Below are 26,634 nucleotides of genomic sequence, written 5' to 3'. Positions count from 1 at the left end.
ACTTCAATATACCCTTGTCATACTCTTCTGCCGCCAGTCCATTTAGCCACTGATTAACAGTTTTTATAAATTCATTGTCACCCGCGAGTTGCTTCCCATCCAAAAATTCTTTCAATTTCAAAAATAATGGTAATCGGAAGTAGCTAAGTCTGAACTATATCGTTATTGTAAATTCAGTAAATTGGTTATGGGTTGTAAATTTCCGATCAAAATGTTCTCAGTAAATCACTTGTCAGACCCACAACATGTGGTCATACATTATTGTGCAGCAGGATAATGCCATTGGTTAGCTGCCCAAATTGCCGATTTTGAATCGTGCGCTGTAACTTAAGTAGAGTTTTGCAGTAGGCTTCTGCATTTATAGTCATTCCACATAGCATGAAATCGATCAGCAGTATGAAAAACCAGTCCCAAAAGACTGTGGTCATCAGTTTGTGTCCAAATGGCCGTGTCTTGAACTTTGTAGTTTGGTTGGAGATTGAGGATGACGCCATTCAGTTGACTGTCATTTTCTCTCTGGCATGTAATACAAAATTCATGTTTCATCACCAGTAACAATTGAATTAGGAACTCATCATCTTTTTCTGTGCAGCACATCAACAATTCCAAAGCAGATCCCATTCAAATTTTTTTGTGATGTTCCGTTAAGATATGCAGCACTCAACGTGCACAAACCTTTCTGAAGCCTAAATGGTCATGTAGAATGCGACTGATAACATTTCTTGAAACATCAGGAAAAAGAACGGCCAGGTTGAAAATCGTTGAACGAGGTTCTTTTTTGATTTCATCATTGACACATTTCAACAACTCCTCGATGATTATCAAGGACCTCCCGGAACGTTTTCATTGTGCACATTAATTCTATTATTTCTAAACCTTTCACATCATTTTTGGACATTTCTTTCATTCATTACATTATCACCATACACAGAAACCAGCTGCCTATGAATTTCAGCTGGCATAACGTTTTGATGGTTTAAAAAACATAGACTCCGTGTATTTCACAGTCGACGGCGACATCGATTTTCGTATTCATTTTATAACGTAAAAACTCACACTTTATCAAAGATACTACAACACGACAACTTACAGACAACAATGCAGTGGTACATTACTAGTATGGCCATGAATGACACAAGTTCACCAACCTTAAGGTGAGAATTTCCCAGTGGTCTGCTTTAGAGATATTCTTTATAATTGTTTTCTTTAATAAAATATATCTGTTAAAATTGTTTATGTATAATGAATGAAATCATTGTGAAAAATTATTATAGAACCTGTACTGGGACTTGAATCCAAACTCATTTTCTCGTATTTAAAGTTATTGAGAATTTTATTTGTTTAATTGAAGCAAATTACCAACTTACTGGGTTGGCGTAGTGGTGAACTTGCCATAATAAATTAGCTAATTTTGAAGTTGAGAGTTCTTAGGCTCAAATTCTAATAAAGGTAGTGTTGCTTTCATATCAGTTTGAATACTAGATCATGGATACACTGTTCTTCAGTAATTAGGATTCAATTAATCACATGTCTCAGGAATTGTTGGCCTGAGTTTGTTGAAGACTACACATTTACTGGTACATTTACACTTACATGCCAGACTGCATACAGATGCTGTGGCATCTCTGTAGAGTACTGTTGACATCATGTCACTGCTGTGTTACTCTGTAATCTTGTATTACATATATAAATTAAATTATGCATAAAATTTGTTTGTTCCTAGACAAGTTTTTATTTATTTGTTCTTTAAAAAGGTGTAATGGAATGTCAGTCTCTGTATTATCCAACATTTAAGTGAAATTTGATAACTGCTAACTTGTTATAATTCTATTGCATTTCATTGTTATATTTCTTTTTGTTTTTTTTTTCAGAATGTAGATTTCGGTGAGGAAGGTAGTCTGATTGTAGCAATGGCTGTATCGTCATCTTTATCATCATTGTCATCAAATAGTAGTCAATTAGCAATACTCAGTAATTACGGAAAACTGTGGATAGGTCATGTCGATTTACATCGAAATAGCCGTATTTATGATACTCATAATAACAGTCTTCCAAGACAACTTGTTTGGTTAGTGCTATTAATTTATTTGTTATATTATTGTATTATTTGTTATACAGTAAAAAAAAAAAAAAAAAAATTATGCAGTAATAGTGGAATGGTAGCATCTTCTCTGCCTTTCTTGTGGGATATTTTGTCTTTGAATCACATATTTCAGTTTAATTTTTTTTTCATACCATATTTCCTCGCATAATTTTCAAATTTATGAGATGAATTCCATCTATAAAAGATATAAGAGAGTTTTTGTGATATTAGGATGTTCAATTGGCACAAATCTAAATTAGCTTTCTGCATATATCAGATATAATAATGGGTCAGTTAGTAATGTTTACCATCAGCCTTAATACATTAGTAATAGCAAGAAGCAAAAGTTTTCAGTGACATATTTTGCACACACTACTTACAGAAAATATAATACAGATTGTTAAACTCCAACTTTTTCACCAGTAAGCCAGCTTAAAATTTTCTTAATAATATTTAAAGTTATGAAAACGTAATTAAGAATTATTACTTTATGTTACAGTCTGGCATGACAGAAGAATCAGTTTTCCATTTCATATACAGTGACCCCTAATTCTTGTTGTGATTGAATTTAGACAAGTGGATAATACAAAATCATAAATATTCAAAAAAATGTAAAAAAGCATGCAAGTTTTACCGATTAACCAGAAGGAACTGTTAACAACTGAATAATGTTAAGCGTTTGAATAATGTATTTACATAACCTTAATTCGCATTTATTAAGAAGAAAATTTAACAAAAATCTGAACATTAAAATTTTGATAATTAAATAATAAAAAAAGTTGATTAATTGAGGACAGAACAGTAAACCATTTCAAAATTTATTTTACATCGGTTTTTCTACTATATCTTTCTATAGATTATTGTTTCTATTAATTGAAGTAGTAAATTTTTTTCATTAAAGAAATCATTTCTTGTTATAATTATTGCATTAAGAGAGTCACATCAGGCTGTAGATATTTTTCCCACCATTTATCATAACGTAAATTTGTTTTAGTGAAAGGGTCATCATTTAAATGTAGGATTGTCTTATCTTTTCCATTGGCTTATACATTTTAATAGTACAGGACTTCAAGTAAAAGGCTTTATTAAGGAATGACCTGAAAATTTTCCCTTTTATTTGAGCCCTTCTTGATTTAAATAATGCACATTAAGTTGCATAGTTTCATGTGTTGGAAAGAAGAAGATTATTACTGTACTGATATCGGTTAACTTTTAAGAATTTCAGTTGCATTTGAAAAAGCATCAGGGCCATTAGCATTCTTTATACAGTATGTGTATATATTGATACTGATACAGTGAGGCTTAACAGCCCTTATGTTCATAGAATTGATGCTCACCTTAATAACATTATGAGAATGATTACCGGAGTTATCAGGTCTACTCCTGTGAAATGGCTCCCAGTATTGAGCCACATACCACTCCCAAATCTGCGCTGTATGAATGCTCTTATAAGAGAGTACAAGAAGATTATGGATAATCAAAGCCTACCAATACATGAGGACATTTAGGATGCAAATCATGGTCGCCTTTGATCTAGAAAGCCATCTATCAAAACAACAATTACTGCCACAGAGGAAGAATTCAACCTGACTGACGTCTGGCGTCAAGAATGGACCACAAAGCAGAATAGCAAAATTCCATGTATTACTCAAAAGCCACCGGGTTTTGACTTGCCACGTAAGACATGGTCAACGTTACAGAATATGAACTCAGCATGGTAGATGCAGTTATTTCCTGTATAAATGGGGTAAAATACTGACACCCTTTGTGAGCGTGGTGAAAATCAAACCGTTTAACACATCACAGAAGTTTTCTCTAGGACAGCTTATGAAGGGACTCCTGAAGATTTCCTGATGACAACTCCAGAATCAGTAGCTTATATTAATTTTTTTTATGTTTGTTCGTAATTTTTGACTGTAATTTGTGTTGTGTCTTGGTACCATACACTAATTAAATAAATAAAATATCGATACTTGGTGTTGAAGTTCATATAGTAAAGTTCTTTAATAAATATTTACAATTAAGATTAGCCTCATTTATGTCATTAATGTTATCAATTAAAATGTCTTCTTTTAAAATCAAGTTTTTAAAAATTTGTCTTATTACATTTTCAGTTACTTGTATCTTATTCAGTTAGCTTATAGAATGTAAACAAACTGTGCATATGAGTGAGTGTTCAGGCAGTTGATTCACACGCATTTCCTGTAAATCCTGATGCATATAAAAGAAACTACATGATGTTAATATTCAGTAAATATGTTCTATTATATTTTGAATTTAAATAAATTAAGACTTATATTTGAGTTTTTATGAAATTGTCAATTGTCAACAAACAGTTAACGTTCACTAATATATTATTAAATTTTTTATGATAATAAACAAATAATAAATTCAATTCAGTTTTCATCACCTGTTTGCAAGAAATCCATAGTGCTGTCAGTATTAAAAGATACATCAGGATGCTCAGTTTTGTTTTCTATTATATTATCCAGTTCCCAATAATTTACTTACTAGTAGTATCTGTTTCATGTTTTATACAGTTTTTCCATTCTTGCTGGCCTGTTTTATCATTGACTTTTAAGCATAAATTTTTAACATGAGATATTTTAAGTGTGGTATTTTCTTATATTATGTAACTTTTAATTTGTCCCCAAATTAACTCAATCAGGTTGAGTATACAATGCCAGGGAGGTAATCAAAGCACGATTTTGCCATTGGATCTTGTTAATTCATCAATTTTGCACACATTAAAATTACTTTTAATTTGCAAAACTCTTTGCAATAATTGAACCTTAAGTTCATCATCTTCAAAAATCACTCCTTTTGAACTTTGACATCATTCTTTTTCCAAGACATGGTTGGAATTCTTTCCTTTTTATATGAATGATAAGGGGCGTTGTCTAAATCAGTAAGCGAATATCATTATCTTCCAATAGACAATGTCTTCCAAAGGAGGTAACGCATCACTGAACCATTTCTCAGTAAATAAAATTTGTATACTTTTTTACGAATCACGTTTTTATCAAAATTGTCAACTTTTTCCTCAGTTGTTCTGCAGGGTTTTGTTTTATTAGGAAACCATAATTCATTATTAGATTCATACTGGCAAATGACATTGAACAATGAAGTAGCACAACTCCCAATTGTGATGGTAGTTATTAACAACATCCAAAATCAACATCCTTGGAATTGTGCACTATTATCAGTTGAATCTGTATCAGACATGGTGTCAAAGTAATAGTATAACTCAAGTTGTACAGACACAATTCTAGGAATACTCTACACTCATGATGCAGTAAATTAAAAATAAATTGCATTATATTAACTTTAAATAACATTAGACTAAATAAATAACAGAAACAGAAAAACTGAACGTGAGAACAAAATGTAAAAAATATGAAAATATCAAGGGTTTTAATAGAACTTAGAAGACATAACATTATATAAACTTTTGATTACATTGACTTTTATATGACAGATTAATTACACTGATAGAAAAAAAAAATTTTTTTAAATCTTTATCTAAGTGTGATACCATTTCTTAAATTGCTTTTTTGCGTACATTGCTACATTGCATACTTTAAGGGAAAATATAGTTAAAATCTGTAAAATTTATAATTTTGCATGGCCATATCTGTGCTAGAATGATTTTGCTGATGTTTTTCTTTTATAATTAGCCTCAGGCTTATCCCAAATTAATGTCAAACAGTAATCGGCTAGCATGTTAGTATTCCATTTTCCTTTATAGCAGCTTTCCATCACCAAAATGTCTTGGTGGAAACGTTCACCATGTTCGTCACTTACATCTCTGAGGTTGCCTGGGAAAAAATTCAGTTGTTAGTGGAGGAAATGTATTTTCAAAGACATATTACATCCATAGCTCTGTATGAATTAAGAAGTTGATGAACAATATCGTGGTAATTGTTGGATTTTTGTTTGCAGAGAAAATTTTTGCAAACGTCTTTACATGAAGCCCAAGCTGCACTTTCTACATTATTTAACACTGAGTTAAATTCATCATCTTTGACCAACTCTCTTATTTGAGGACCAACAAATATTCCTTCATTAATTTTTCCTTCACTTACATTCGGAAATTTCTACCTGATTACAAAAATCCAGGACTATCTTTTTCCATTGCTTTTACAAAATTTTTCATCAGTCCTAGCTTGATATGGAGAGGGGTAAAAATACTTTTTTGGGTTCAACTAAGGGCTCATGAATAATATTTTTCCATTTGGAACATAATGTTTATGTGATTTTTTTAATAAATAACTGTTTTTTTTTTAATTTTTTGATAAATTTTAATCCCTAACCAAGTCATTAATTTCACCTTGTGATGTAAGATATGGTTTATAGGAATATAAATCAAAATCATTGCTGTCTTCTTCAGTGCTGCCTGATTCTTCATCACTGGTTTCAAAATATATATTCACAGGTGGCTCAGGAACTAAAATAATTTCGCTGTGAAGTACAGAGCTGATTTCAGATTGTAATGAAGGATATTTTAAGTATGTTTAGATTTTTTAGAAATCCCCTACACACTTGTTAAAACAAAAGTAACAATCGGTTACTTGATCCTTAGGTTCATGCCAAACCATAGGTACATATGTCATAATATGTGACTATGATGTGATTTAATTCTTTGTCTAGTATTGTTTATTTATAACTTAAAAATTATGTTATAAAGTTAAACAATAAAAAATGAGTTAACAAAATACAATATTTGAACTTGAAATGCTAACTATATGTTGAAAAATGAAAAAAAATCAATAAATTAAAATTTAAAAATTTTTCAAAAATGTTGGGTGATAGAAAGATTCTGAGTTCATGTTCGTTTTTAGCATCAAAAAACAGATTAAAATCATGTATCGTATGTTAGAAAACAACAATTTTGTTTATCAGTGTTATACAGTGACTAATATGAGTAATATAGTGTTGTATAGTGTTAGTGTTGTATTAGTGTTAGGTTCAGTATAGTGTTGTATATAGGGCCGCGTTGTGAATCGGCACTGATGCAAGGGACATGACTCAGCAGAATCATGATGAACTCACTCACACAAAAGTAACATTTGTTTATTCTTTACTGTAACAGCTAATAGAATAAGCTAACAGAATACAGTATAGTTTCTTGCTCCTCAAATATTGATTTCACAGTTACAACTTAATTTAAAACATTAACCAACCAATGATTTTATTTCTCAGGATTAAAATATAGACAAATTAATTTGCCCCCATAGTAATCAGGAGTATATTCAAATTTTTAAAAAAATTTTTTTTAATATAGAAATAAATGGAAAAGGAGGGAATTTTGTTATCAGCGGGTATAAGTCAGTTTATTTTTTATCGGTCGCTATTATATTTATTCAGTCAAGTTTTATTTAATATTTGATTATTGGCATTTAATTTTACAAGAGAATAAATATTCAGTGTTGCAGTAAAAATAGAAATATAAGGATTATAATAATATAAACTTTCATAATTCATTATAAATTTTATGGTAGATTTCCAGATGTAGCATAAAAATGAAAGTTATGAAAAAAATCACACAATCAGTCATGGTATTGGTAAACGTAAGATATCCTTGTGTATCAATACTTATGAAACATTGTAAAGAAGCTTATACTTATTTCTGAAGAGATTATTAATTCAGTCCTAATCTTCTGAAAGGTACTATATTTGTTTCATGAGAATGATTCTTATTACTGATGAGGAAACTTGTTTTTTGCGTATATTTTTTTTTAAATCAAAAGTTATTCTTTACACATTTGCATGTTTATTTCTCAGGTGTGGTGAGGATGCTGTAGTAATATATAGAGATTATAATTTAGAAGTAATAGATGGAAGTGAAGACTGCCTTAACTATAAGTAAGTATATATTTTGTTTTTCTAAATATTAAGTGAAGTAAAATTATTTCAGTTGGTGACACCTTTGTGGAGTTCCTTGTCATCATCAAAGCCCTTAGTTGCCACTCAGTTTTTCATATGGAGGAACGTATGGTAATCACTTAGTGCCAGATCTGGGTTGTATGCAGGATGGTCGAGAAGTCAAAGCAGATGCCTTATGCTGCAATTTGTTTTGTTCTAAAAGATATTTTAAAACCCATCAAGGGCATAACTTATGGTAACTCAACTTTTTTGTTACAACTTCATCCAAAAGGCTACGTGAATTTTTTGGATACTGAAAGTTCTATAATATGTTCTATATTATTAGTGCGAATCTTTTCATCAACTTTTGCTACCAATTCTTTAGAGAGAATATTAGGCTGCCCATATAGTTTTCCATCGTTAATGTTTGAGCAGCCAAGGTGCACAACTCCCTTACTGCACTTTCACTTATTACATCTTTCCTAAACATTACATAGTTCCTGATAAATCTTTTGGGTTTGTAGATTTTACCAAAAGAAACCTAATAACCAATCTCAGTTCATAACTGGCAGGATTTTTTTTATAGCAGCATACATTTTAATCTTGTAAAAAATCAACAAGATGCATCACAGTCCTTCACAACCACAGGTGCGGCTGTTTTCCTGAAGGAATTCATACGTATTAGTTACACGGATTCCATTAGCTACAAACATTCCTGCAGTCTCACTGAAGATATTAGCACCATTTAAAATGGATATCTGTAACTTATAACTTCCCCCAAATTCCAGTGTTAGTGAGGATGATCTGTCCAATCTGTTTTCACAGATTCCTTTACCCTGCTTAATAATTGGCAATTTTAATGCCCGTTACTCTTCGTGAGGTTCAGCAACATGCTCTTCTCGAGGTACTGTAGTTGATTGAATGAGACAGAACTTGGATTTCTGGTTATTGAATGGTTGATCACACACATTTATGTCATCTTCATCAGGTATACTTTCATGCATTGATCTATCCTTGTTGAGAAAAAAAATTGGATGGATAAAAATTCATTTGGTTAATACAACAGGAAAGTTAATGTGATCCACCAACTTGCTACATTTTCACACCTGATACTCGATAGAGCAAATGAATTTATCCTTCTAACATCTGGAAAACCAAGGCAATGTTTCGTTCCTTGGTGGGATGAAGACTGCAGGAGTGCACCAAGGGATTATTGCAGTGCATTACATAATTTCAATTAAAGGCCTAGGACAGAAATTCTCTGTGCCTTCTGCGATGCAAGGACTGTATGCCGTTGAGTGTTTCAGTGTGCTAAATGGAAATTATGGCTGAACTATGTTGATACCATTTCTTGGACAACTCCCTCATCGATTGTTTGGAGAAAGTTCGGACCATGTATGGATCAGGACTATCACCGCAGCCGATTGGACAGTAAAGCAACAGCATCCTCATCACTGTGTCAATTGATCTGGCAAACTTGTTTAGATAAGTTTCACTTACATTATCATCCTCAGTTTATGAGGTATAAGTTGCAGAAAGAAAATATCCCATTTGTGATTGGAGACTTGCAAAATATACTAAACATTCTTTTTTCTTGTGATGGACTAAAGTAACCTTGAATAGTGTAGCAATTTCTTAAGGCCGTGCATCTTGTTCCCAAAATTTAATTCATATCTTTTTTCATCTGTTTATACCATTTGGTGTACATCAGATGATAATTTTGTTTTTTAAGTTAAATTTTTAATGTTATATTTCATTGTGATTTTATTACATATTTTTCATATGTCATAGGTGTTTTCCATCTATGTTGTATTTTTATATTACTGTTGTTTAGATTTTTAAGTTAATTTTCAATTTTTAATCTTTAATATTTATTTATTTGCCACGTAAATAAGGTGTTCAAGCACTGATGATGACATTTCATTATGCACCCAGGAAAAAAGTTACTAGACTCCTCTCCTATCTTCTACCAGTCTGTTTTTGGTATGCTCAACTTTGTGTCCACCCTTTTGTGATAGAATAAATTGATAAGCCTTAGTTTAATTTATAATTGATAATGTGGAATGTGATTATCGTGTGTAAAGCTTTATCAGTTTAATTTATTAAATATTTATAAAATTTGCATGTAATGTATTACATTGACCTTTTACATTGCAGTCAGTCAAAATGTGATAAGTTGAAAGTAAAACATATTTTCCTTTTTTTTTATATTATGCTTTAAATAACAAACGTCCTACACAAGAAACCGTTATATATTTATATCTCCCTCTCTTGCATACCTGCTGGCTTTTTCTATTTGACACATGCTGTGTAGAAAATTGCTAGTAGTTTCAGTTGTTTATATGTCCACACACAGCAAACCAGACAGTGAGGCAATTGAGAAAATTTTGTTGGAAAATCTTTAATCTCCACTCTATAGCGCTGACTTAGCTCCCAGCAGTTATTTTCTTTATTTTCACCTTAAACAGTGGTTTACCTCACAAAGATTTGACGTTGATGACAAATTGAATAATGCTGTTACTGTGTGGTGGCAGTCACTGGTGGCAGAATTTCTTGAAGAAGTAAATGAAACACTCTTAAAAATATGTTGAAGTTGAAGGCAGCTGTGTAGAAAAGTAGTCAATAAATGTAGTTTTTACGTGTAAGGAATAGTTTGTTCATATTATTCAAATTTTGATTTTATTTCAATTTTGAACTTTACTTTAAAAGCACACCTTGTATTTATATTTTGAGGATGATGAATTATTGAAAATTGTTATTTCTGTTTGTAGAAAATATAATAAACTATTTCCTTGGGATATTTAATGAGATTAATTCATTTTCAGTTGATGAATGATCATCTAAATATTTTAAACATAATTTATTTTTCAGTTACTTCCAAAGTAAAATACTTTCTGAAAATATTCTAATAGAGAAATAATAGCATTTATCAACAGCAATTGAGGTAATGTTTTGAATTAGGGAAATATTTATAATTTAGAAGTTTATATTCATTTTTTTTATAAATCACTAATTTGAATATATTTTATTTTTAGTGGAAAAATGAATAAAAGTTTCTTGTTATGTAGAACACAAGTAGGTTTACATTGAAACATGTAATGTCTGAGTGTTTTGGTTCATACCTAGATGAAAAAGATAATAAATGCAGTTATTTGACCAGTATAATTAATAAGTATCTTTGGATTATTTAAGATCATTTTTATTTTCCAGTTTTGATACACCTATACATTTAATTCAAGAATCAGATTGTGTTCGTGTTTTATCTCAGTACAATCATGAAATTTTACATAAAGTTCCTGATGTAGTTCAAGAAATATTTAGAATAAATAGTTCTGGTCCTGGTGCTTATCTTCTTGAGGCTTCTAAACAGTATCAGGTAACATATAACAATTTTTATCAAGTTGTATTTTGTAATAATGTGTAATGTTCATACTTTATTTTAACTTAACCATTTTTCACTTTATTATCTTATTTACATTGAACTAAGTTACAGGCATTAAAATTGATTTAAATTTACCACAATGCTGATATTTAAAGCTTAAACAGCTTTAGTAATTTATAGGCGGCCAGATATTTTGGATAGATACTAGTTATTTATCTTCTTAGAAGTATACGTTGTTGATAATGTCTGCTGTATTAGTTCGGAGTAAAGTGTATGTGGCAGAATTATTACACTTCTGTTTATGAGTAATATTTAAAAATTAACTTAATTTTGTATAACTTTTATTGCATTTTACACTTACTGGTTTTTTAAATAATGTTTTCAAGTATGGTATTGTTTGTATCAAGTACTCAACTCGTAATTTTGGTCTTCATATCAATATACTCTGGCCTTCATATAAAATATTTATGGTCATTGATATTTACTCACAAATCAGGTGTATTTTTGTGGGTTTGAATTTTAACTGTTTGCAAGTTGTAGAAACTGTGTGTAGAAACTATCAGCCTCTCTGTAATCAGGAAATGAATTACCCATACATTTCTCTCTCTGTGTGTGCATGCACATGTGTGTAAATACATGACTGTGATAGAAGATCCATGCTGGAGACTGTAAGCAATTGTCAAGATAAAACAGAGCTGAAACTGCTTTCAGCAGTTTAATTTTAACCTCATTCAAGTTAAAATATTTTTAAAACTGTGTATACATTCTGAGGTGTATACATTTGAAGTTCTTACATATTATAGCAACTTTGTTGATATTGATTATATTAAATGTTCTTTTTCTGAGAAGTTTGTAAACTTATCAGGTTGTAAATTATACCATCATCAACCCAGCTTATCGTCTACCAAAAACGTTTCTTTTAGCTGTGTGTTTTTGAATTTAAATTAATATTGTTATGTTGATTTTAATTTAATATTAATATTGTTATTTAAATTAATATTTAATTAATTTAAATTAATTAAGTTTTTTGGATCCTAGGTACATGGTAAACCACATTGTTTAAGTGACTGATTATGCAACACCTTGGATTTCACCTTGGATATCAAATTTTATTTTTTAAAAATAAAATATGGATGAAGCCATATTTAATAGACTACTTTAATTAATTAAACAGCTGTCCTGAGTATAATTGTATACTGTTGTATTGGTTAATTGCCTATCATTTAAAAAAAAGACATTTTAAAACAAAATTTTTTATTGGTAAAAAACTGATAGTCTAAAAAAATAGTAAAGCATGTAGTTGAGTTGTTTAAGTAAATTATATGTTTCCAATGTGGTTTCTAAAATATATAATTACATGATTTATTAACAAGAATACTTTTTATTACTTTTTATTACATTTGTTAGACTGAACAATTACGATTGAAAACTGTTCTTGTGTTTTTTTTATACTTTTTTAAATTTATTTATTTTTTTAAAGAAACGATCTCATCGAGCTGATGAATATATCCATTTAGTTAAATCAAAACTTCATTCTGCTGTAGAACACTGTATATTAGCAGCTGGACAGGAATTTCAACCTGAAACTCAAAAAATGTTAATAAAGGTAAGGAAATTTGTTATAGATATTGTATGTAGCAGGCTTTTGATAAACTGACACATATCCAGCAGCCCTGGTGTCGGATTATTGGAATTACCCTAATTTCAATGTCATAGACAACAGAAAATGCTACATATTTTCATATGCATTTATTAATTTAAATTATTGATGTGATTAAGAAAATAACAATAATACAACTAACTACTTAACAGAAAAATACTGATCAATAGTCTTTTGTTGTTTGCTTTAATGTATGGTTTAAAATTATTTTCTCGCAAACATTTTAATGTTAAAATATTATTAGCAGCAGCCATTTCATTTACTTCAGCCCACTTGTTACACATGTTAAACGCACTCAAAGCACTATCGTGACCTACGGTACTAATTGATGGCAAAGTGTCATGTTTTCACTGTCATCATCTTCGTCCTGATCCAGCATATCCAGTTAATCTACTGGTTGATCATCAATTGATAATTTTCATCTTCAATTCTGGTCAGCCATTCATTTAAGTTGTCTTGTGTCAGTCCTTCTGAGTCATCCTGACTGCACAGTTGGGCTAGCAATTCCCTAATGTTGTTTATTTCTGAATCAGAACTGAAATAACTACTTTCAAATGTTGTCAGCATTTGTTTCCACTGGTTTTTTTTTTTTTGTCTAAATATAATATAGAGGATGAGTTGGGCACAAATTTTTCCAAGAGTATATATACTATTGTTTTAGCATGAAACTTTTCCCATAGTTGTGTGAGATTAAACAAGTCTTAAGATTTATTCCTTTTAAAATTTTGAAGTAGGTGTATTTATTCATCAGTTGAACGATAGCCGTATCATTTGGCAGAAGAAATAAGACACTGATAAACCCATCTTTACTTTGTATGTCTTTACTGCTCATTAAATCATTCAAAAAGTACTTCCTTGTTATCCACGCTCAGGTTTAGTTTTTATATTTTACAAGAAGTCTTACGTTTTTAAAAACCATAGGATTTTTGGACTTGCCTATAGCCTACAACAAGCAATTCAAGTTTACGGATACCACTCGCATTTGATCAAGACATAAATGTAATTCTGTTTTTTGTTATTTTGTGACATGGAGCGCTCTTTTCAGCATAATGGACGAATGTTTTTTTTTTTTATAGCAACCTTTTAAATAACCCACTCTCATCGGTATTATAAACCTAGTCAGGACTAATTCCAATTCTTGGACTGTCTTTATAAATGTTTCTTTATATGGCTTGACAGCAGTAAAATCACAAGAAAGTTTCTCACCTGTGGTGGTTAGTAAACGGATTCCATAATGCTTCTTGAATTTTTTGAACCTTCTTGATGTTGTCACTTGCACGGAAATCTTCTTTCATTTCTTTATAGAAAAGCTCAGCTTTTTCTTTGATGATTTCACCAGAAAGAGGAGTATGTTTGGAATGTTCCTGGATAAACCAAGCATAAAGTATATCCTCCCCATTAATGGGAACACGCCAGATTTATTGATAATTATTTTTTAGAGGAAGGTAATGCTTTTTTATATTGCATAGATGAACACCTGCATGTATCATTTTGAGCTAGAATCCAAACGTCAGAATGTGGAATGAAAACACACCTGAGTTCACTCACCAGGAAAAATTCAAAACTTGTGTCAGCTGCGATGCTAATGGTGTTTGAGTGTAAGTGGCCCATTTTATTGCAATTATTTAGAAGAAAAATATACAGTCACTAGTTATTATTATTGTGACATGCTAGAAAATAAAGTGGCATGAGCGGACTAAGTGTGTTGCCATACACCATCAGCTTAAGTGTCATGTAATTGACAGGTAGGCACACCCCTGTCAGTTACTAAAAATATATATGACATACATAATTTTTATTTCGTCTAGTACATTCAGTGACGCCTAGGTCACTGAATGCCAGCAAGTACCTGTCCACTGTTTTATAGCGCTTAGAGCCATAATAATTGGCTGGTGGTCAGCCATACTCAGAGTTAGCGTCCCACAGGAGTGCTAAGAGTCTTTCTCTTAAACAAAATATGGATACTGGTGAACAAAGTAACCGCATGTAGGAACTCCCATACAGTCTGACAATGCGGCTCTTGCCACATTCACTTACTGCTAGTGAGTGACCAATTTTCCTCCTGACCTCTAAGTTCCAGGGTGGCCTGGTTCCTGGCCTCCCCAAGAGCAGGGCAATCAAACATCAGGTCTTCATTTGACTGGACCTCCTCATAGATGAACAGCTGCCAGGCAGAACCGAAACAGATATTGGTTCAAGTTAGCACCCAGGCGCCTATTGCCCTTAAAAACGAGCTCGAGGCATACCATCCCCCTTCCTATACAAACTTATATAAGCATCTTCCTTTAGTCGTGGTATCCCATTCCAGCTGCCATGCTTCCATCACGAGACTCTGCAGCCACTTCCACAGGTGGGAGATGGGCAACTGAATGAAATTTAGTAGATCCGGTGCATTGTGGTTACCATTCTGCTTCAGTACTGGCCCACTTGAAACCACATCCCATGTACCTCAGTACTCACAATCCCAGCCTCTTTGCAATCTGCCCAAACTTTCACCACTAAATCGATTGGGAGACTCTTTCCCAATAAGGTGGTAGCCATGTAGGAGGTTTTTAAAACATCAGCGCATACAATTAAGGCTCTGCGATGGGCACTCCTTAAATTTCAAAGAAGTGCTGTACTCATATCCAACCTATGCACCGAAATGGGCGGATATGATGGAAGAGATCATGCTTTCAAAGATACCTGACAACTTAGGAGGATTGCTCAGAAAGAGCAATCCTCCTAAGTTTGTGCACCACTGAGACGGCGTTCACCGCTACTTGCCTAATGCAGTTGTTAAACAGCAACTTTTCATCAAACACAACACCTACCAAGTACTTATGAACTCTAACTTGGCTGATTACACAGCCTTTATATTTAATATAGGGAATACGACTGTACAATAATTTACTGCACCCATGAGAAGTTCATCTTGGGCACAGAAATTGTTTAAATTTTGAATGTTCATCCAGCCCTCTGTGGTTGACAAACCGCCTGTGTCCGGTCTTTTAGCTGTGGTTGTAAATTACCGTGAACTAAACGGAGACAGTCATCAGCGAAACGCTGGGTCGTGAACCCTTCTGGAAATGTCAATCCTAGAAATACGTCAAACACCAGGTTTCACAGCAGGGGACTGAGAATTGAACTCTGCAAGCTTCCCCTGGTAACAAACTTTTCCACAACTAGGTACGCATCCTCAAACAGCTGTATGGTTAGACAAATAGTCATATGCCACGGCCTGCAGGGCTACAGATACATTGCAACGTTCCAAATCATAGAGAACAGAACTCCAACACAAAGAAGGAAATGCTGCCTCTACGTCTATTAAAAATTGCCAAAACATATTTATAGTCGGTGCTTTCCATCTCAACAAGAGCATTTAAGATGCAGTCCTCGGTGCCAACCTCTTTCGTGAAGCCATACTGGCCTCAATTTAGAAAAGAGTTCACCTCAATACTTTCTCAGAGCTGTTCGACAACCCCAGCCTTTCAAGCAACTTGCCGATTACCAGCAAGAGTCTGATGGGTCGATAACTGCCGACCTCACTAGGATCCTTTCCTGGTTTTAATAGCCCCCTCACCAAAGCCACTTTCCAACAAGTCAGGAAGCAGCCCCAGCATAGACACCCCAAGAACAGCCTGCCAAGTGGCTCCCTTATGACAGGCAGCAGGTGGAATAATATATCCAGGTCAAGTTGGTCAATTCCCGGTGCCTTTTTCAGTGCCATTCAAGAAAAGTACGCCAGGGTAGGGCATAGCTCCTGCCCTTATGTGTCGGTTAGGTGTCATCAGTAAATATTATTCTAATGTTTATTCTTATCTCATTTGTTTACTAATAATTCATTCTTTCTCATGATTTTTACAGGCATCTCAATTTGGAAAATGTTTTTTGGCAGGATATAATCCAGAGTCTTATGTACAAATGTGTAGAAAACTTAGGGTTCTAAATGCTGTTCGAGATCCTAAGATTGGTATACCAATTACATACAATGAGTATCCTTTTATAAGTAAGAATTAAGATAAAAGAAAATTATAATTTTTATATAATGATGTAAGTGGTAATAATGCAAATTATAGTTTTACTTTAGAATAACTAGGTATATGTATGATGTAATAACCTAGATAACTACATGGATTTCCCATCTGAAACAATACGTTATTTGTAATTATTACAGGAAGACAATAAATTAATCAAATCATTCTTCAGTATGAGCATGGAATTTTGTGTGACATATTTGTCATACAAATTTGTTTTTCTATTCAAGCTGGTTGTTAGTTCCAAGCATACATTGTTTCATATTTCTTTGTGCTACCCACAGCTTCTGTAATGATTAATGTCCAAGTTTTGCTTTCATAGCTAAGGACTGGCCAGATGCATTGATTGAAAATTTTCTTTTTGTTCTTGAAAACAATATTAAGTCTCCCAAATGCCATAACTCGTCGCTCAACTTCTTAGATTGTATATCACCTTCAGAGTTGACATCCGTTGGCGAAGATGTATATATAATGATCTACCTAAAGTTCTTCTCCAGAGACAAAACTTTTTCTTTCCATGGCAAACCTGTTAAACATGACCTGGATTTTTTTAAAGTTCATCATTAGACCATAGGGTTTACCAGCCACCTGCAGTTCCTATATGTGTCTTCTGATTCTTGTAATTTTTTACAATTACAAGAATTGTAATTCTTCTGGTTCTTGTGAGAACAGAATTTATCATCTGCAAATCTCAGGTATTTTACATAGGTGCCATTTATTTGTATGCCCCCTTTTTTTCTAAATACCTCTTCTAGGCAGGCTGAGAAGAATGTGGGTGATGTAGTTTCGCCTTGTAATACAAATTTTTTTACACTCATTAGACACAGATGGTTGCTTAAGCTTTTTCATTTATTAATTGTAGCAAGTTTGTGTAGACTGTGTTTACATCTTGGTTATGCAATGCAGTTATTATGGCTTGTGTTTTTACAAAATAAAATGCTTTTGATTCAAATGCAACAACTTGGATGTGATCCATTGTGCTAAAATCACTTTTGGATCCTGCCTGCTCCTTTGGTTATGATTCATTTAGTGTTTTTAGCATTCTTTTTGTTATTATCTTGGTGAAAACCTTGTAGATAACAGAGAGGGAGGCTTATTGAGCGATATTTTATATATATATATATTGATATATATATATATTGATATATATATATATATATTGATATATATATATATATATTGATATATATATATATATATTGATATATATATATATATATATTGATATATATATATATATATATTGATATATATATATATATATTGATATATATATACACACACACACATGCATTGACACACAAAATGTGTATACCATCTGGAACAGATAAACTATTTGGAAAAACCTTTCATGGAAACTATCAATTTAACATCGTCTACAAATTATTATTTATGTTGGTTCATGTTAAACAATACAGTTTAACATACTTAGAATAAAAAAGGGTAAAATTGGTTCAATTTGAGAACTTAACCATTTTTAAAGTTGGTTAAGTATTATAAAAATATAAAATGTTTAAAAATAGTTCAAATTCTTTAAGTAGGAAGTGAATATAAACTCTTTAAATACTCTGTGAGGAATACTGCTTACTAGAAAATTTAATTGTTCAAAGTTATTGTGATGCGCTTATAAAAAGTTGTCCTTCACAAACCAATAATATATTATTTATAATAAATATTTATTGTTATAGTTGTACACCTTACTTGTCATTCCCTTCAACATATTCCTATCTTCTGTTTACATACAGTTGCTTATAAATTCTTCATTGTTTATAGGAGTTTTGCAAATCATCAGTTGAGGTGTTTTCTATTTCAGTAGCTTGACCATTTATTTTTCGTTACCTCATTCAATATCTGAAAATTGGCTCCTTTCAATACTGATTTCAGTTTTGGTAAAAAGTAAAAGTTGCAAAGAACTAAGACTATTGAATAAGATGTTTGGCTTAACATTGGGTTCTTATCATCAGATATTGGTTTACAAATAATGCACTGTGGGCTGGAGCATTGTTTGTCATTGAGAATCCAATCGTGTTTAGTTTATAACTTTCTACAGATTTACTATGAGTGAAAGCAAACAGTGGTAATATAGATTGCTTCTAAAACCTTAAGAGGTCATTCACAGTTCAATTGAATCTGACTGCTATGAGTACAGGACTTGTAACACACTCTCTGTATCTTGTTTACCTGTATATAATGTATATAGGTATTTAATAACCATACCTCATATACCATGAGATGATGGTATATGACCTCATATACCAAAAAAAACCCATGATTATATGAGGTCATATACATCATGGGGTTCATGAGATGTAACTTACAAAAATAGAGATTGTATTTTTTTTAAGGAAAAGAATGTATTGTTTGTATTTTCTACTTCACAAATGAATTTACTGTTTATAATTGAATATAATAACTCAAAAACATATAAAAAACCAACTTGAAAAAATGGACTAAAATGAAAAATAATAGATTTTTTTTAATTTGTAATTTTTAGGTTGGTGCATGCAAAAAACAAATGACTAACAACTCAATTCCTTATAAGCCATTTGCAGGAAATGTAAAGTTAAGAACCTACTTCTTAGAAAATAACATTAGAAATGCAAGAAAATAATGTAAAGACTATTATTTAAAATAAGTAAATTCTTTTTGTATGTAAATATTTTACCCTAATTTTCTTGCCCTAAATTTTTCAACTAATTATCTTCAATTTTTTGCTCAAAGATTCTTGAATATTAGAATTATATTAGCAATCTAATATTAAACAGTAACAATGGCCAAAATAAATGAGAAATGTCTTCAAATCTTAATCTAGATAATGGCAGTTTTCATTAAAAAGTTATTCATTAAGTATATAAGAAAAACTTATAATAGGTCAATCGGAGAAACTTACTTTACAAAATAAATCCAAAAAAGTTTTTAAAAGAAATGTTAATATTTAACAAACGTTTTTTTTAAATTCATTAAAAAATAAGCAACCAATTATCTATCGGCAAGAAGATTACAAATCAGAGATCTGTTATACTGATTGTTGGTAGTTCACTGAGAATTAGGCACTTATAAAAACAAAATTCTATGTTCAGTTCACAAAAGTATATAATTTTATTTCCAGTTTAATGAAAATTCCTTTCAATGACTTCTAGCCAATGATGAAGTCATATGATAAAAATTTAACATCTGGCTTGTCATTATTTATTTGAGATTATAATTTAGTTTAAAAAAATTAAGTAGAAAAAAGTTATACAAAACAATATTGGTTAAACAAATATATATTTAAAAAAAATTAAATTATGACAGGATGTTCTTCTTTCTATTGGTGTCTTGATTTAAAAAACATATAATATTTTTTTCATTACTTTTATTCAAGTTTTGATGAAAATAAATTTTTGAAAATTTAAATGAAATTGTTAATATTGTTAGTATTCTTTTTAGTTAAACTGATGCTAACACTATGCTTAGTATTATTAAGAGAGTATTTAAATATTTTTGAAATGATATCTATTTTAGTATTTTTTAATTTTATAGTGCTTTGTGCCATTTATAAAAGTGAAATTAATTTTATTTATGGAAATAATAATTATTTTGTGTAGCCTTATGTTGCCATGGCAACAAAATTATCACAGTAATTGTGTATTTTTATTTACTATTAAAAATTTGCAGGATTTTAACACTGTGTATGAATAAAATGACTTTAAAAATTAAAGAAAATTCATGTTGATTAGTAATATAGTCATTAGAAATAATATTATAACTTTTATCTAGAAAATATTCATAAAAACAAAATGATTTAATTTTTATTGTAATAATGCTAAATTCTTTTGACTTAAATGATATTATTAAATTAATATGTATTGTTGATATATAGAATTTTTACTGCAATAAAGTATGAAAAAGTAGTAAATACATTATCCCAAAAATATTATTTTTTTTTGTAATAGTGAATCCTATAAAAGCATATGTAAGCCATCAGGTTGTGGCTATGATGAAAAAATGCAAAACCCATGCTGGAAATCAAACCTAATACTTAAGTTTATAAACTATTGACTATCAACTGAATATTGAAGTTAGTTTTAAGTTTTATGTTTGTTAGTTTCCATGTCCCATTTTTTTCTACATCCAGTACCTTTTATTTGGCTTACTCTTTTCATTTCTTTTACATATCTTTTTCTGTAGCGGTTTTTTTCTGATTATGCTGTGAGGGTGGTTTTTGTGATAGGATGAATATGTGGTAAAAATCACAAAGACAACAAATTTCTGAATAATCCTAATCAGAAGTAATTTAAACTTATGTGTATCAGTGAACAATAATTTAACTTATGTGTAATTACCAGTGAACCAGGAATGATAAAGGTGTTGTGTTCATTATCAGTACTTAACCGTCATCAAGATGAGAATCAGGTTTCTAATCATCACTGCCTTGCAAATAATGTAGTAACTCTGTATCAGTTAACCTGTTATAAAAGAAAAAAAAGAAACTAACCTGCTATAAAAGAAACACGGCCTGTATTCAAAGAAGGTTCTGGATTGTTGCCCATTTTCACCTACACAATGTAATGAATTTGGAAAGAAAACCATAAAACCATGCTAAACACTATTAAAAGCAATTATTCCATAAGATCACCATGTGTTAACAACTCTACACAGAATACTGATGACAGAATTAGGCCAGAAAGGAAACATATGATGCTCATCAATACGATTGGAGTGGGCAGTGCTATCAAATGTAGCCAATGAACTCCAATTGGTGTAACTGGCAGTTTACCTTTAACTAACATAGTAATGCTCTTCTTCACTCCCCAGCAGTATGGTAAGATGTATGTTCATTGCATACCTTAAAAGAAGGAGGAATTGAAATGTAAGCAGATAATCTAAACCTTGTTTGACATTTAATTTTGTTGTGGTAATGGTATAACTTGTAATTGATAAATACTAATTAATTTAGCACTATGCAGTCTTTCTTCAAAAATGAAGAAAAAAGAGCAATTTATTTTCTTTGTAATAATATACAGAATTTTAGCTTATTTGTTTACTATATATATATATATATATATATATATATATTCTAAATTAAATTAAATTATTTAAATTTATTAAATTATCTAACTTGTAATACATTGTATTTAACATGTTCAGTGCTAGTGAGATATCGAAAAACCGATCAATGTGGCTGTTTTTTTTTTTTAATTTATATTTTTAAGACTTTTATCAATGTCAGTATTTGTTGTTTTTAAATTTAGTAATGCTTTTTTGGCCTCAAACCAACAAAATACTTAAGACCCCACATTGATGTTGCCTGCCACAGAATACAAACCTAACACATCTTCTGAATAATTATACAGTCTGTTATTATTTGTAAATAAGGAAATATTTTCTCATTGGAATAAGTTATATTCTTTATCAAAATATAGGCTTTATATATATATATCCTGTATAGGTTATTATGTAGAGGTAATGACACGTAACCTCTATTACATAGATGTTTTCATAGGGTTGTTACATGGCAAGTAGCTAACAAAGTAATTATTGTGTTACCTTTTTCATTAATTTTGTTATACCATACAATCTACAGTAATAGAAATGTATTTGATATTATGAACTTTATAGTGTAAATTGTTATACTGGGCAAGACAAAATAAAAACACAATTAACAGAGTTGATAATTATCAATTACATTATAATTACATTAATAATCAAAATGTTTTGTTACACAAGCCTGTGATGGTTGTATTTTTAGTTTTTGATTATTGATTGATTGTTATGTATATTTTTAGCACTGAGTACGAAAATAACCGTCATTTCTTTCCATTACATCAGGATTTTTTCGTAAATCACAAATTTCAAAATTTGTAAAAAGAATTATTTGTGAAAAAAAACAAGGGTCCTATTATTCATTGTCTCGAAACCACACACCATGTGCCTATTTTTGTGGGTGTAGGGGGAGATTAAAAAAAAATATAAATATAAAATATAAATTCCAGGTCTGGTTGTTCTGACTGCTAACATACCTACCGAAGTGAAACTGTGCTTTTCATCTGTGAAAACATTTGAGTTAAAATGCCACTGTCACCTCTGTTGAAGTTCTTGACTTGAACCATTGATAGTAATGAACCCTTTTAGCAAAAATAACATTAGTTAGCTCATGGATAACCTGCCTATCTGTATTCGATACAGATAACATTTCACACTCTCCTCATCTGCAGTGTGGGCTAAACCTTTTGAAGTGCTATTTTTCTGGCTTATTTTCTGTAAAGATTTATGAGAAGATCTTGTAACTGCCGCTTTAATATCCTATACGATCTGTGTCGTTAAAACTGACCTGTATCGGGTACGTTTCTAGTTTTAACACCACACCTGTTTCAGGGAATTTTTTAACTAACTTCTGAGTAATACTTTTCACTGGTGCTTCCTTTTCAAATTTCTCACTGAACTTTGACTGACGCATCACATGAGATTTTATCTCTAATTAAGTTTCTATTACGAATCCATATCTTCAACTATTAACCGCATTTTACCAAACAACACATGATTACACAACACTTTGTTTAAAACCCAATGCTGAAATATGCAGGCAAAAATAGTCTTCCACACTACAGTCCAGTCGTACCAACATCTTCCACATGATTTTACCCATCTCACACCAATATATACATGTTAACAAAAATATGCATTTAGTATAAATTAATAAGTGATGGGGTCTCTTTTAAGTTAAACACTCTATAGATCAAATAATTGGTAATCTACAAAAAAAAAAAGTTTTAGTTTTTATTTCATTAATATTTCCTTAACATTTTTCAACCAGATTACAGGAAATAGGTTTACAACAATTATTAGATATGTTATTAATAAGAAGACAGTATTTTTTGGCTATACAAGTGGCAAAACACCTTCAGCTTCCAGATTCATCAAGAATATTAATACATTGGGCACATTACAAGGTAAATATGGATTTTTTTTCTAAATTGTCAAAAAACCCTACCATGAATGGAGTAATTTTTTGTATCTTAAAGAACTTAAAAACCTTTTGATTTTAATTCTATCAGTCATTACCTAATCAGGAAGTCACTAGATATGGTGAGCCTTCAATATGATCATTTTAAGACTTAATTTTGTTGGATATTTATTTAGATACTTGAAACCTTCTTGAAACATCTTGTGCAGTTCTTACAACAACTTCACTATCTGTATTGATACAGTATTTCATCAGTTCTGATTGTTTCACATTACTAAGCTGGGTGATATGGGTGCAGTTATTGGTTTACAGTTTGCTTCAGCCAAGTTTCCAAAAGATTTTATTTAAGTCTTCTTTTTATTTTTATTCTGAACTGTCTTAATTTTTATTTTAACATTTGAACTCATATTTCTTTATTATATGACTCATTTTTCCTACTGAGTTGAGGCAATATATAAAATTTTATTTCTACCCAAAGAGTGTTATTCGTTTGTAGTTTAAATTGTTTGTCTCAGTGTCTTATAGTTGTGACTCGTGTAGACATTTGAGGTGCAAGAAGCATAATGTTACAGGTTTATTTACTGCTAAATTTATATATACAGTATGAATTCAGAAAAATGGTGATTACATTTTAAATGGTAACCAACTACACTGAAATAAATTTTCACAACTACTTTACCTTTCTCATCATACCATCTTAGTTTTCGGTCTATATAATCCAGTATTTACCCAACTGTACCAGGAGGAGGTAATGCATGGGGTGTTATTTTAAGTAGATTTCATAAAAAGGCTACCTGTTGTAATGGGTACCATGATTCGACTTCTGGAAAATTTCAACATATCTTCGTGTTTCACATCCCCCAGACCCCAAAACTACAGACAGCTCAAAAGTTTATATATATAATTTCACTTTCTTGTGGTCATGATAATTGCCATAGTTTTGCACCAATAATTTTCAAATTGTTCGTTAAAAATAATTCTTCCCAAAATCTGTCGAGTTAATGGCCAAAATCGGACCATGAGGATGGAAATGGTAGATCTTTTTCAAAAAAAATAAAATATTGCTATAACTTTCTTATTAAGTAAAATATCAAATGTTAACAGTCCTAATATTCTTTAATAACAGCCTAAAACCTGTCTATTATATTTTATTAATACTTAATAAAATATAATTTATTAATTTAATACTTAATTTATATAAATTAAGTATTAATACTTAACAGCCTAAGTAAAGTTTTTTGATATCACAACAATTTGCCCAGGGAGTAGAAAAAATGGGGTTTTAAAGATAAAAAAAAATTGTATCCCTTAATAAATACAGCATTGAATTGGTTTAAAGTGGTTGTTAGTCCTCCAAATGTTACCTAAGTCTTTTGGCTGTAACAATTTTTAATATGACCAACCCTTACGGCAAGGGATGACCAAAATGTTGCTGGAATTGTAAGAAGATGGAGCTTGTTGTATGCTAAACATGTGAAACTTTTTTTCACATGCAACCATTTTTGTATAGAGTAAATTTTAAGTTTTTCTTGAATTTAAGGTGTAAATTTTTCTTTTTTCCCCTACTCAGCACTGATAAAATCTACCTTCACCTTCCGGAATGCCAAAAGGGATTTTTTTGTATTCATTTATGTCCATGTAACTCCAGAATTAAATAGCTGTATAGTTTCTATAAAATGTGTTATGTATATTTGTAAATATATATATTTGTTTATTTTTTTTATGACTATTAAAATGAAATAGAGATTTCATAAATTTTGAATATTCATAAATAGGGTTTCAAATGCTTCTGTACATACATACTATATGTACGTTCTACATTATACATTCTGTATTGTATGTACACAAAAATTCTGGAATCTTATTGTTTTCTTCTGCTGTTTCTTTTTGTAATAAAAATAATATTTACTCTATTGATAAATGTGTTGACGTAACTGATGTGGACACCACATGGCTTCCTTGTACGCCTATTACATATACACAGCTTTTTGTTGCACTTCATTTAAACTTATTTCATTTGAAAGTGATATACAATCCTCCAGTTCTTTAATAAAGTGGACAGTACCACAATTGCTGAAATATTAGTTTTTATTAACAGTAAATATTTATATAATTATTAATTCAACAATCTTATATTATAGTAATCTTATAATTCTTCATGAAATATTAGGATAGAGTAAAAATCCCTTTATTTTTTGTATTACTAGATCAGTATTATTCATATCTTCATGAGTTGCTGATTAAAAAACGTTTTAGATTTCTGGTGTGTCATATAAATAAAATTAATAATTAAACTATTCCATTTAGTGAACTCCAGTATACTGATTACAAATGTTAATTTCAACCTCACGATATAAAATATCCAGGTTTTATTATTGGATTATTTGGTGAATAATCAAAAATGAAAAAGGAACAATCATACAGGAAAATGAAAACTGACATGAAGAAAAACACATATATCTCAACAACAAAAAAACAAGAAGATGAGTATAAAGAGAAAGAAAATGTTAAGAATAATGGAAGAATAAAAAAATCAAGAGAAGTTGATAAATATAAAGAGGAAGAAAACATTAAGACTAAGGAAAGAATAAAAAGACTAAGAGAAGATGATGAATATAAAGAGAGAAAATTAGAGAACGTGTACACAAATTAGATCAGAAGAATATCAAATGAAAGTATATC

The 26,634-nt window shown here is 30.7% G+C and overlaps 1 protein-coding gene across 3 annotated transcripts in view; it reads left to right on the top strand.

Annotated features, from left to right (window-relative positions):
- Vps16A (vacuolar protein sorting 16) overlaps positions 1-26,634 on the top strand; it is a 70,120-nt gene that overhangs the window by 14,947 nt on the left and 28,539 nt on the right. For all 3 annotated transcript variants that reach the window (XM_075375329.1, XM_075375328.1, XM_075375330.1), the window contains exons 6-11: positions 1,872-2,068; positions 7,868-7,948; positions 11,159-11,324; positions 12,811-12,936; positions 16,837-16,964; positions 23,803-23,938. In XM_075375329.1, coding sequence (XP_075231444.1) covers positions 1,872-2,068; positions 7,868-7,948; positions 11,159-11,324; positions 12,811-12,936; positions 16,837-16,964; positions 23,803-23,938 — 834 coding nt within the window. The remainder of the gene's footprint in view (positions 1-1,871; positions 2,069-7,867; positions 7,949-11,158; positions 11,325-12,810; positions 12,937-16,836; positions 16,965-23,802; positions 23,939-26,634) is intronic.

Source organism: Lycorma delicatula, chromosome 9 (assembly GCF_047948215.1).
Source record: "Lycorma delicatula isolate Av1 chromosome 9, ASM4794821v1, whole genome shotgun sequence".
Classification (NCBI taxonomy): Eukaryota; Metazoa; Arthropoda; class Insecta; order Hemiptera; family Fulgoridae; genus Lycorma; species Lycorma delicatula.
This window is presented reverse-complemented; position numbering and strand designations above follow the sequence as displayed.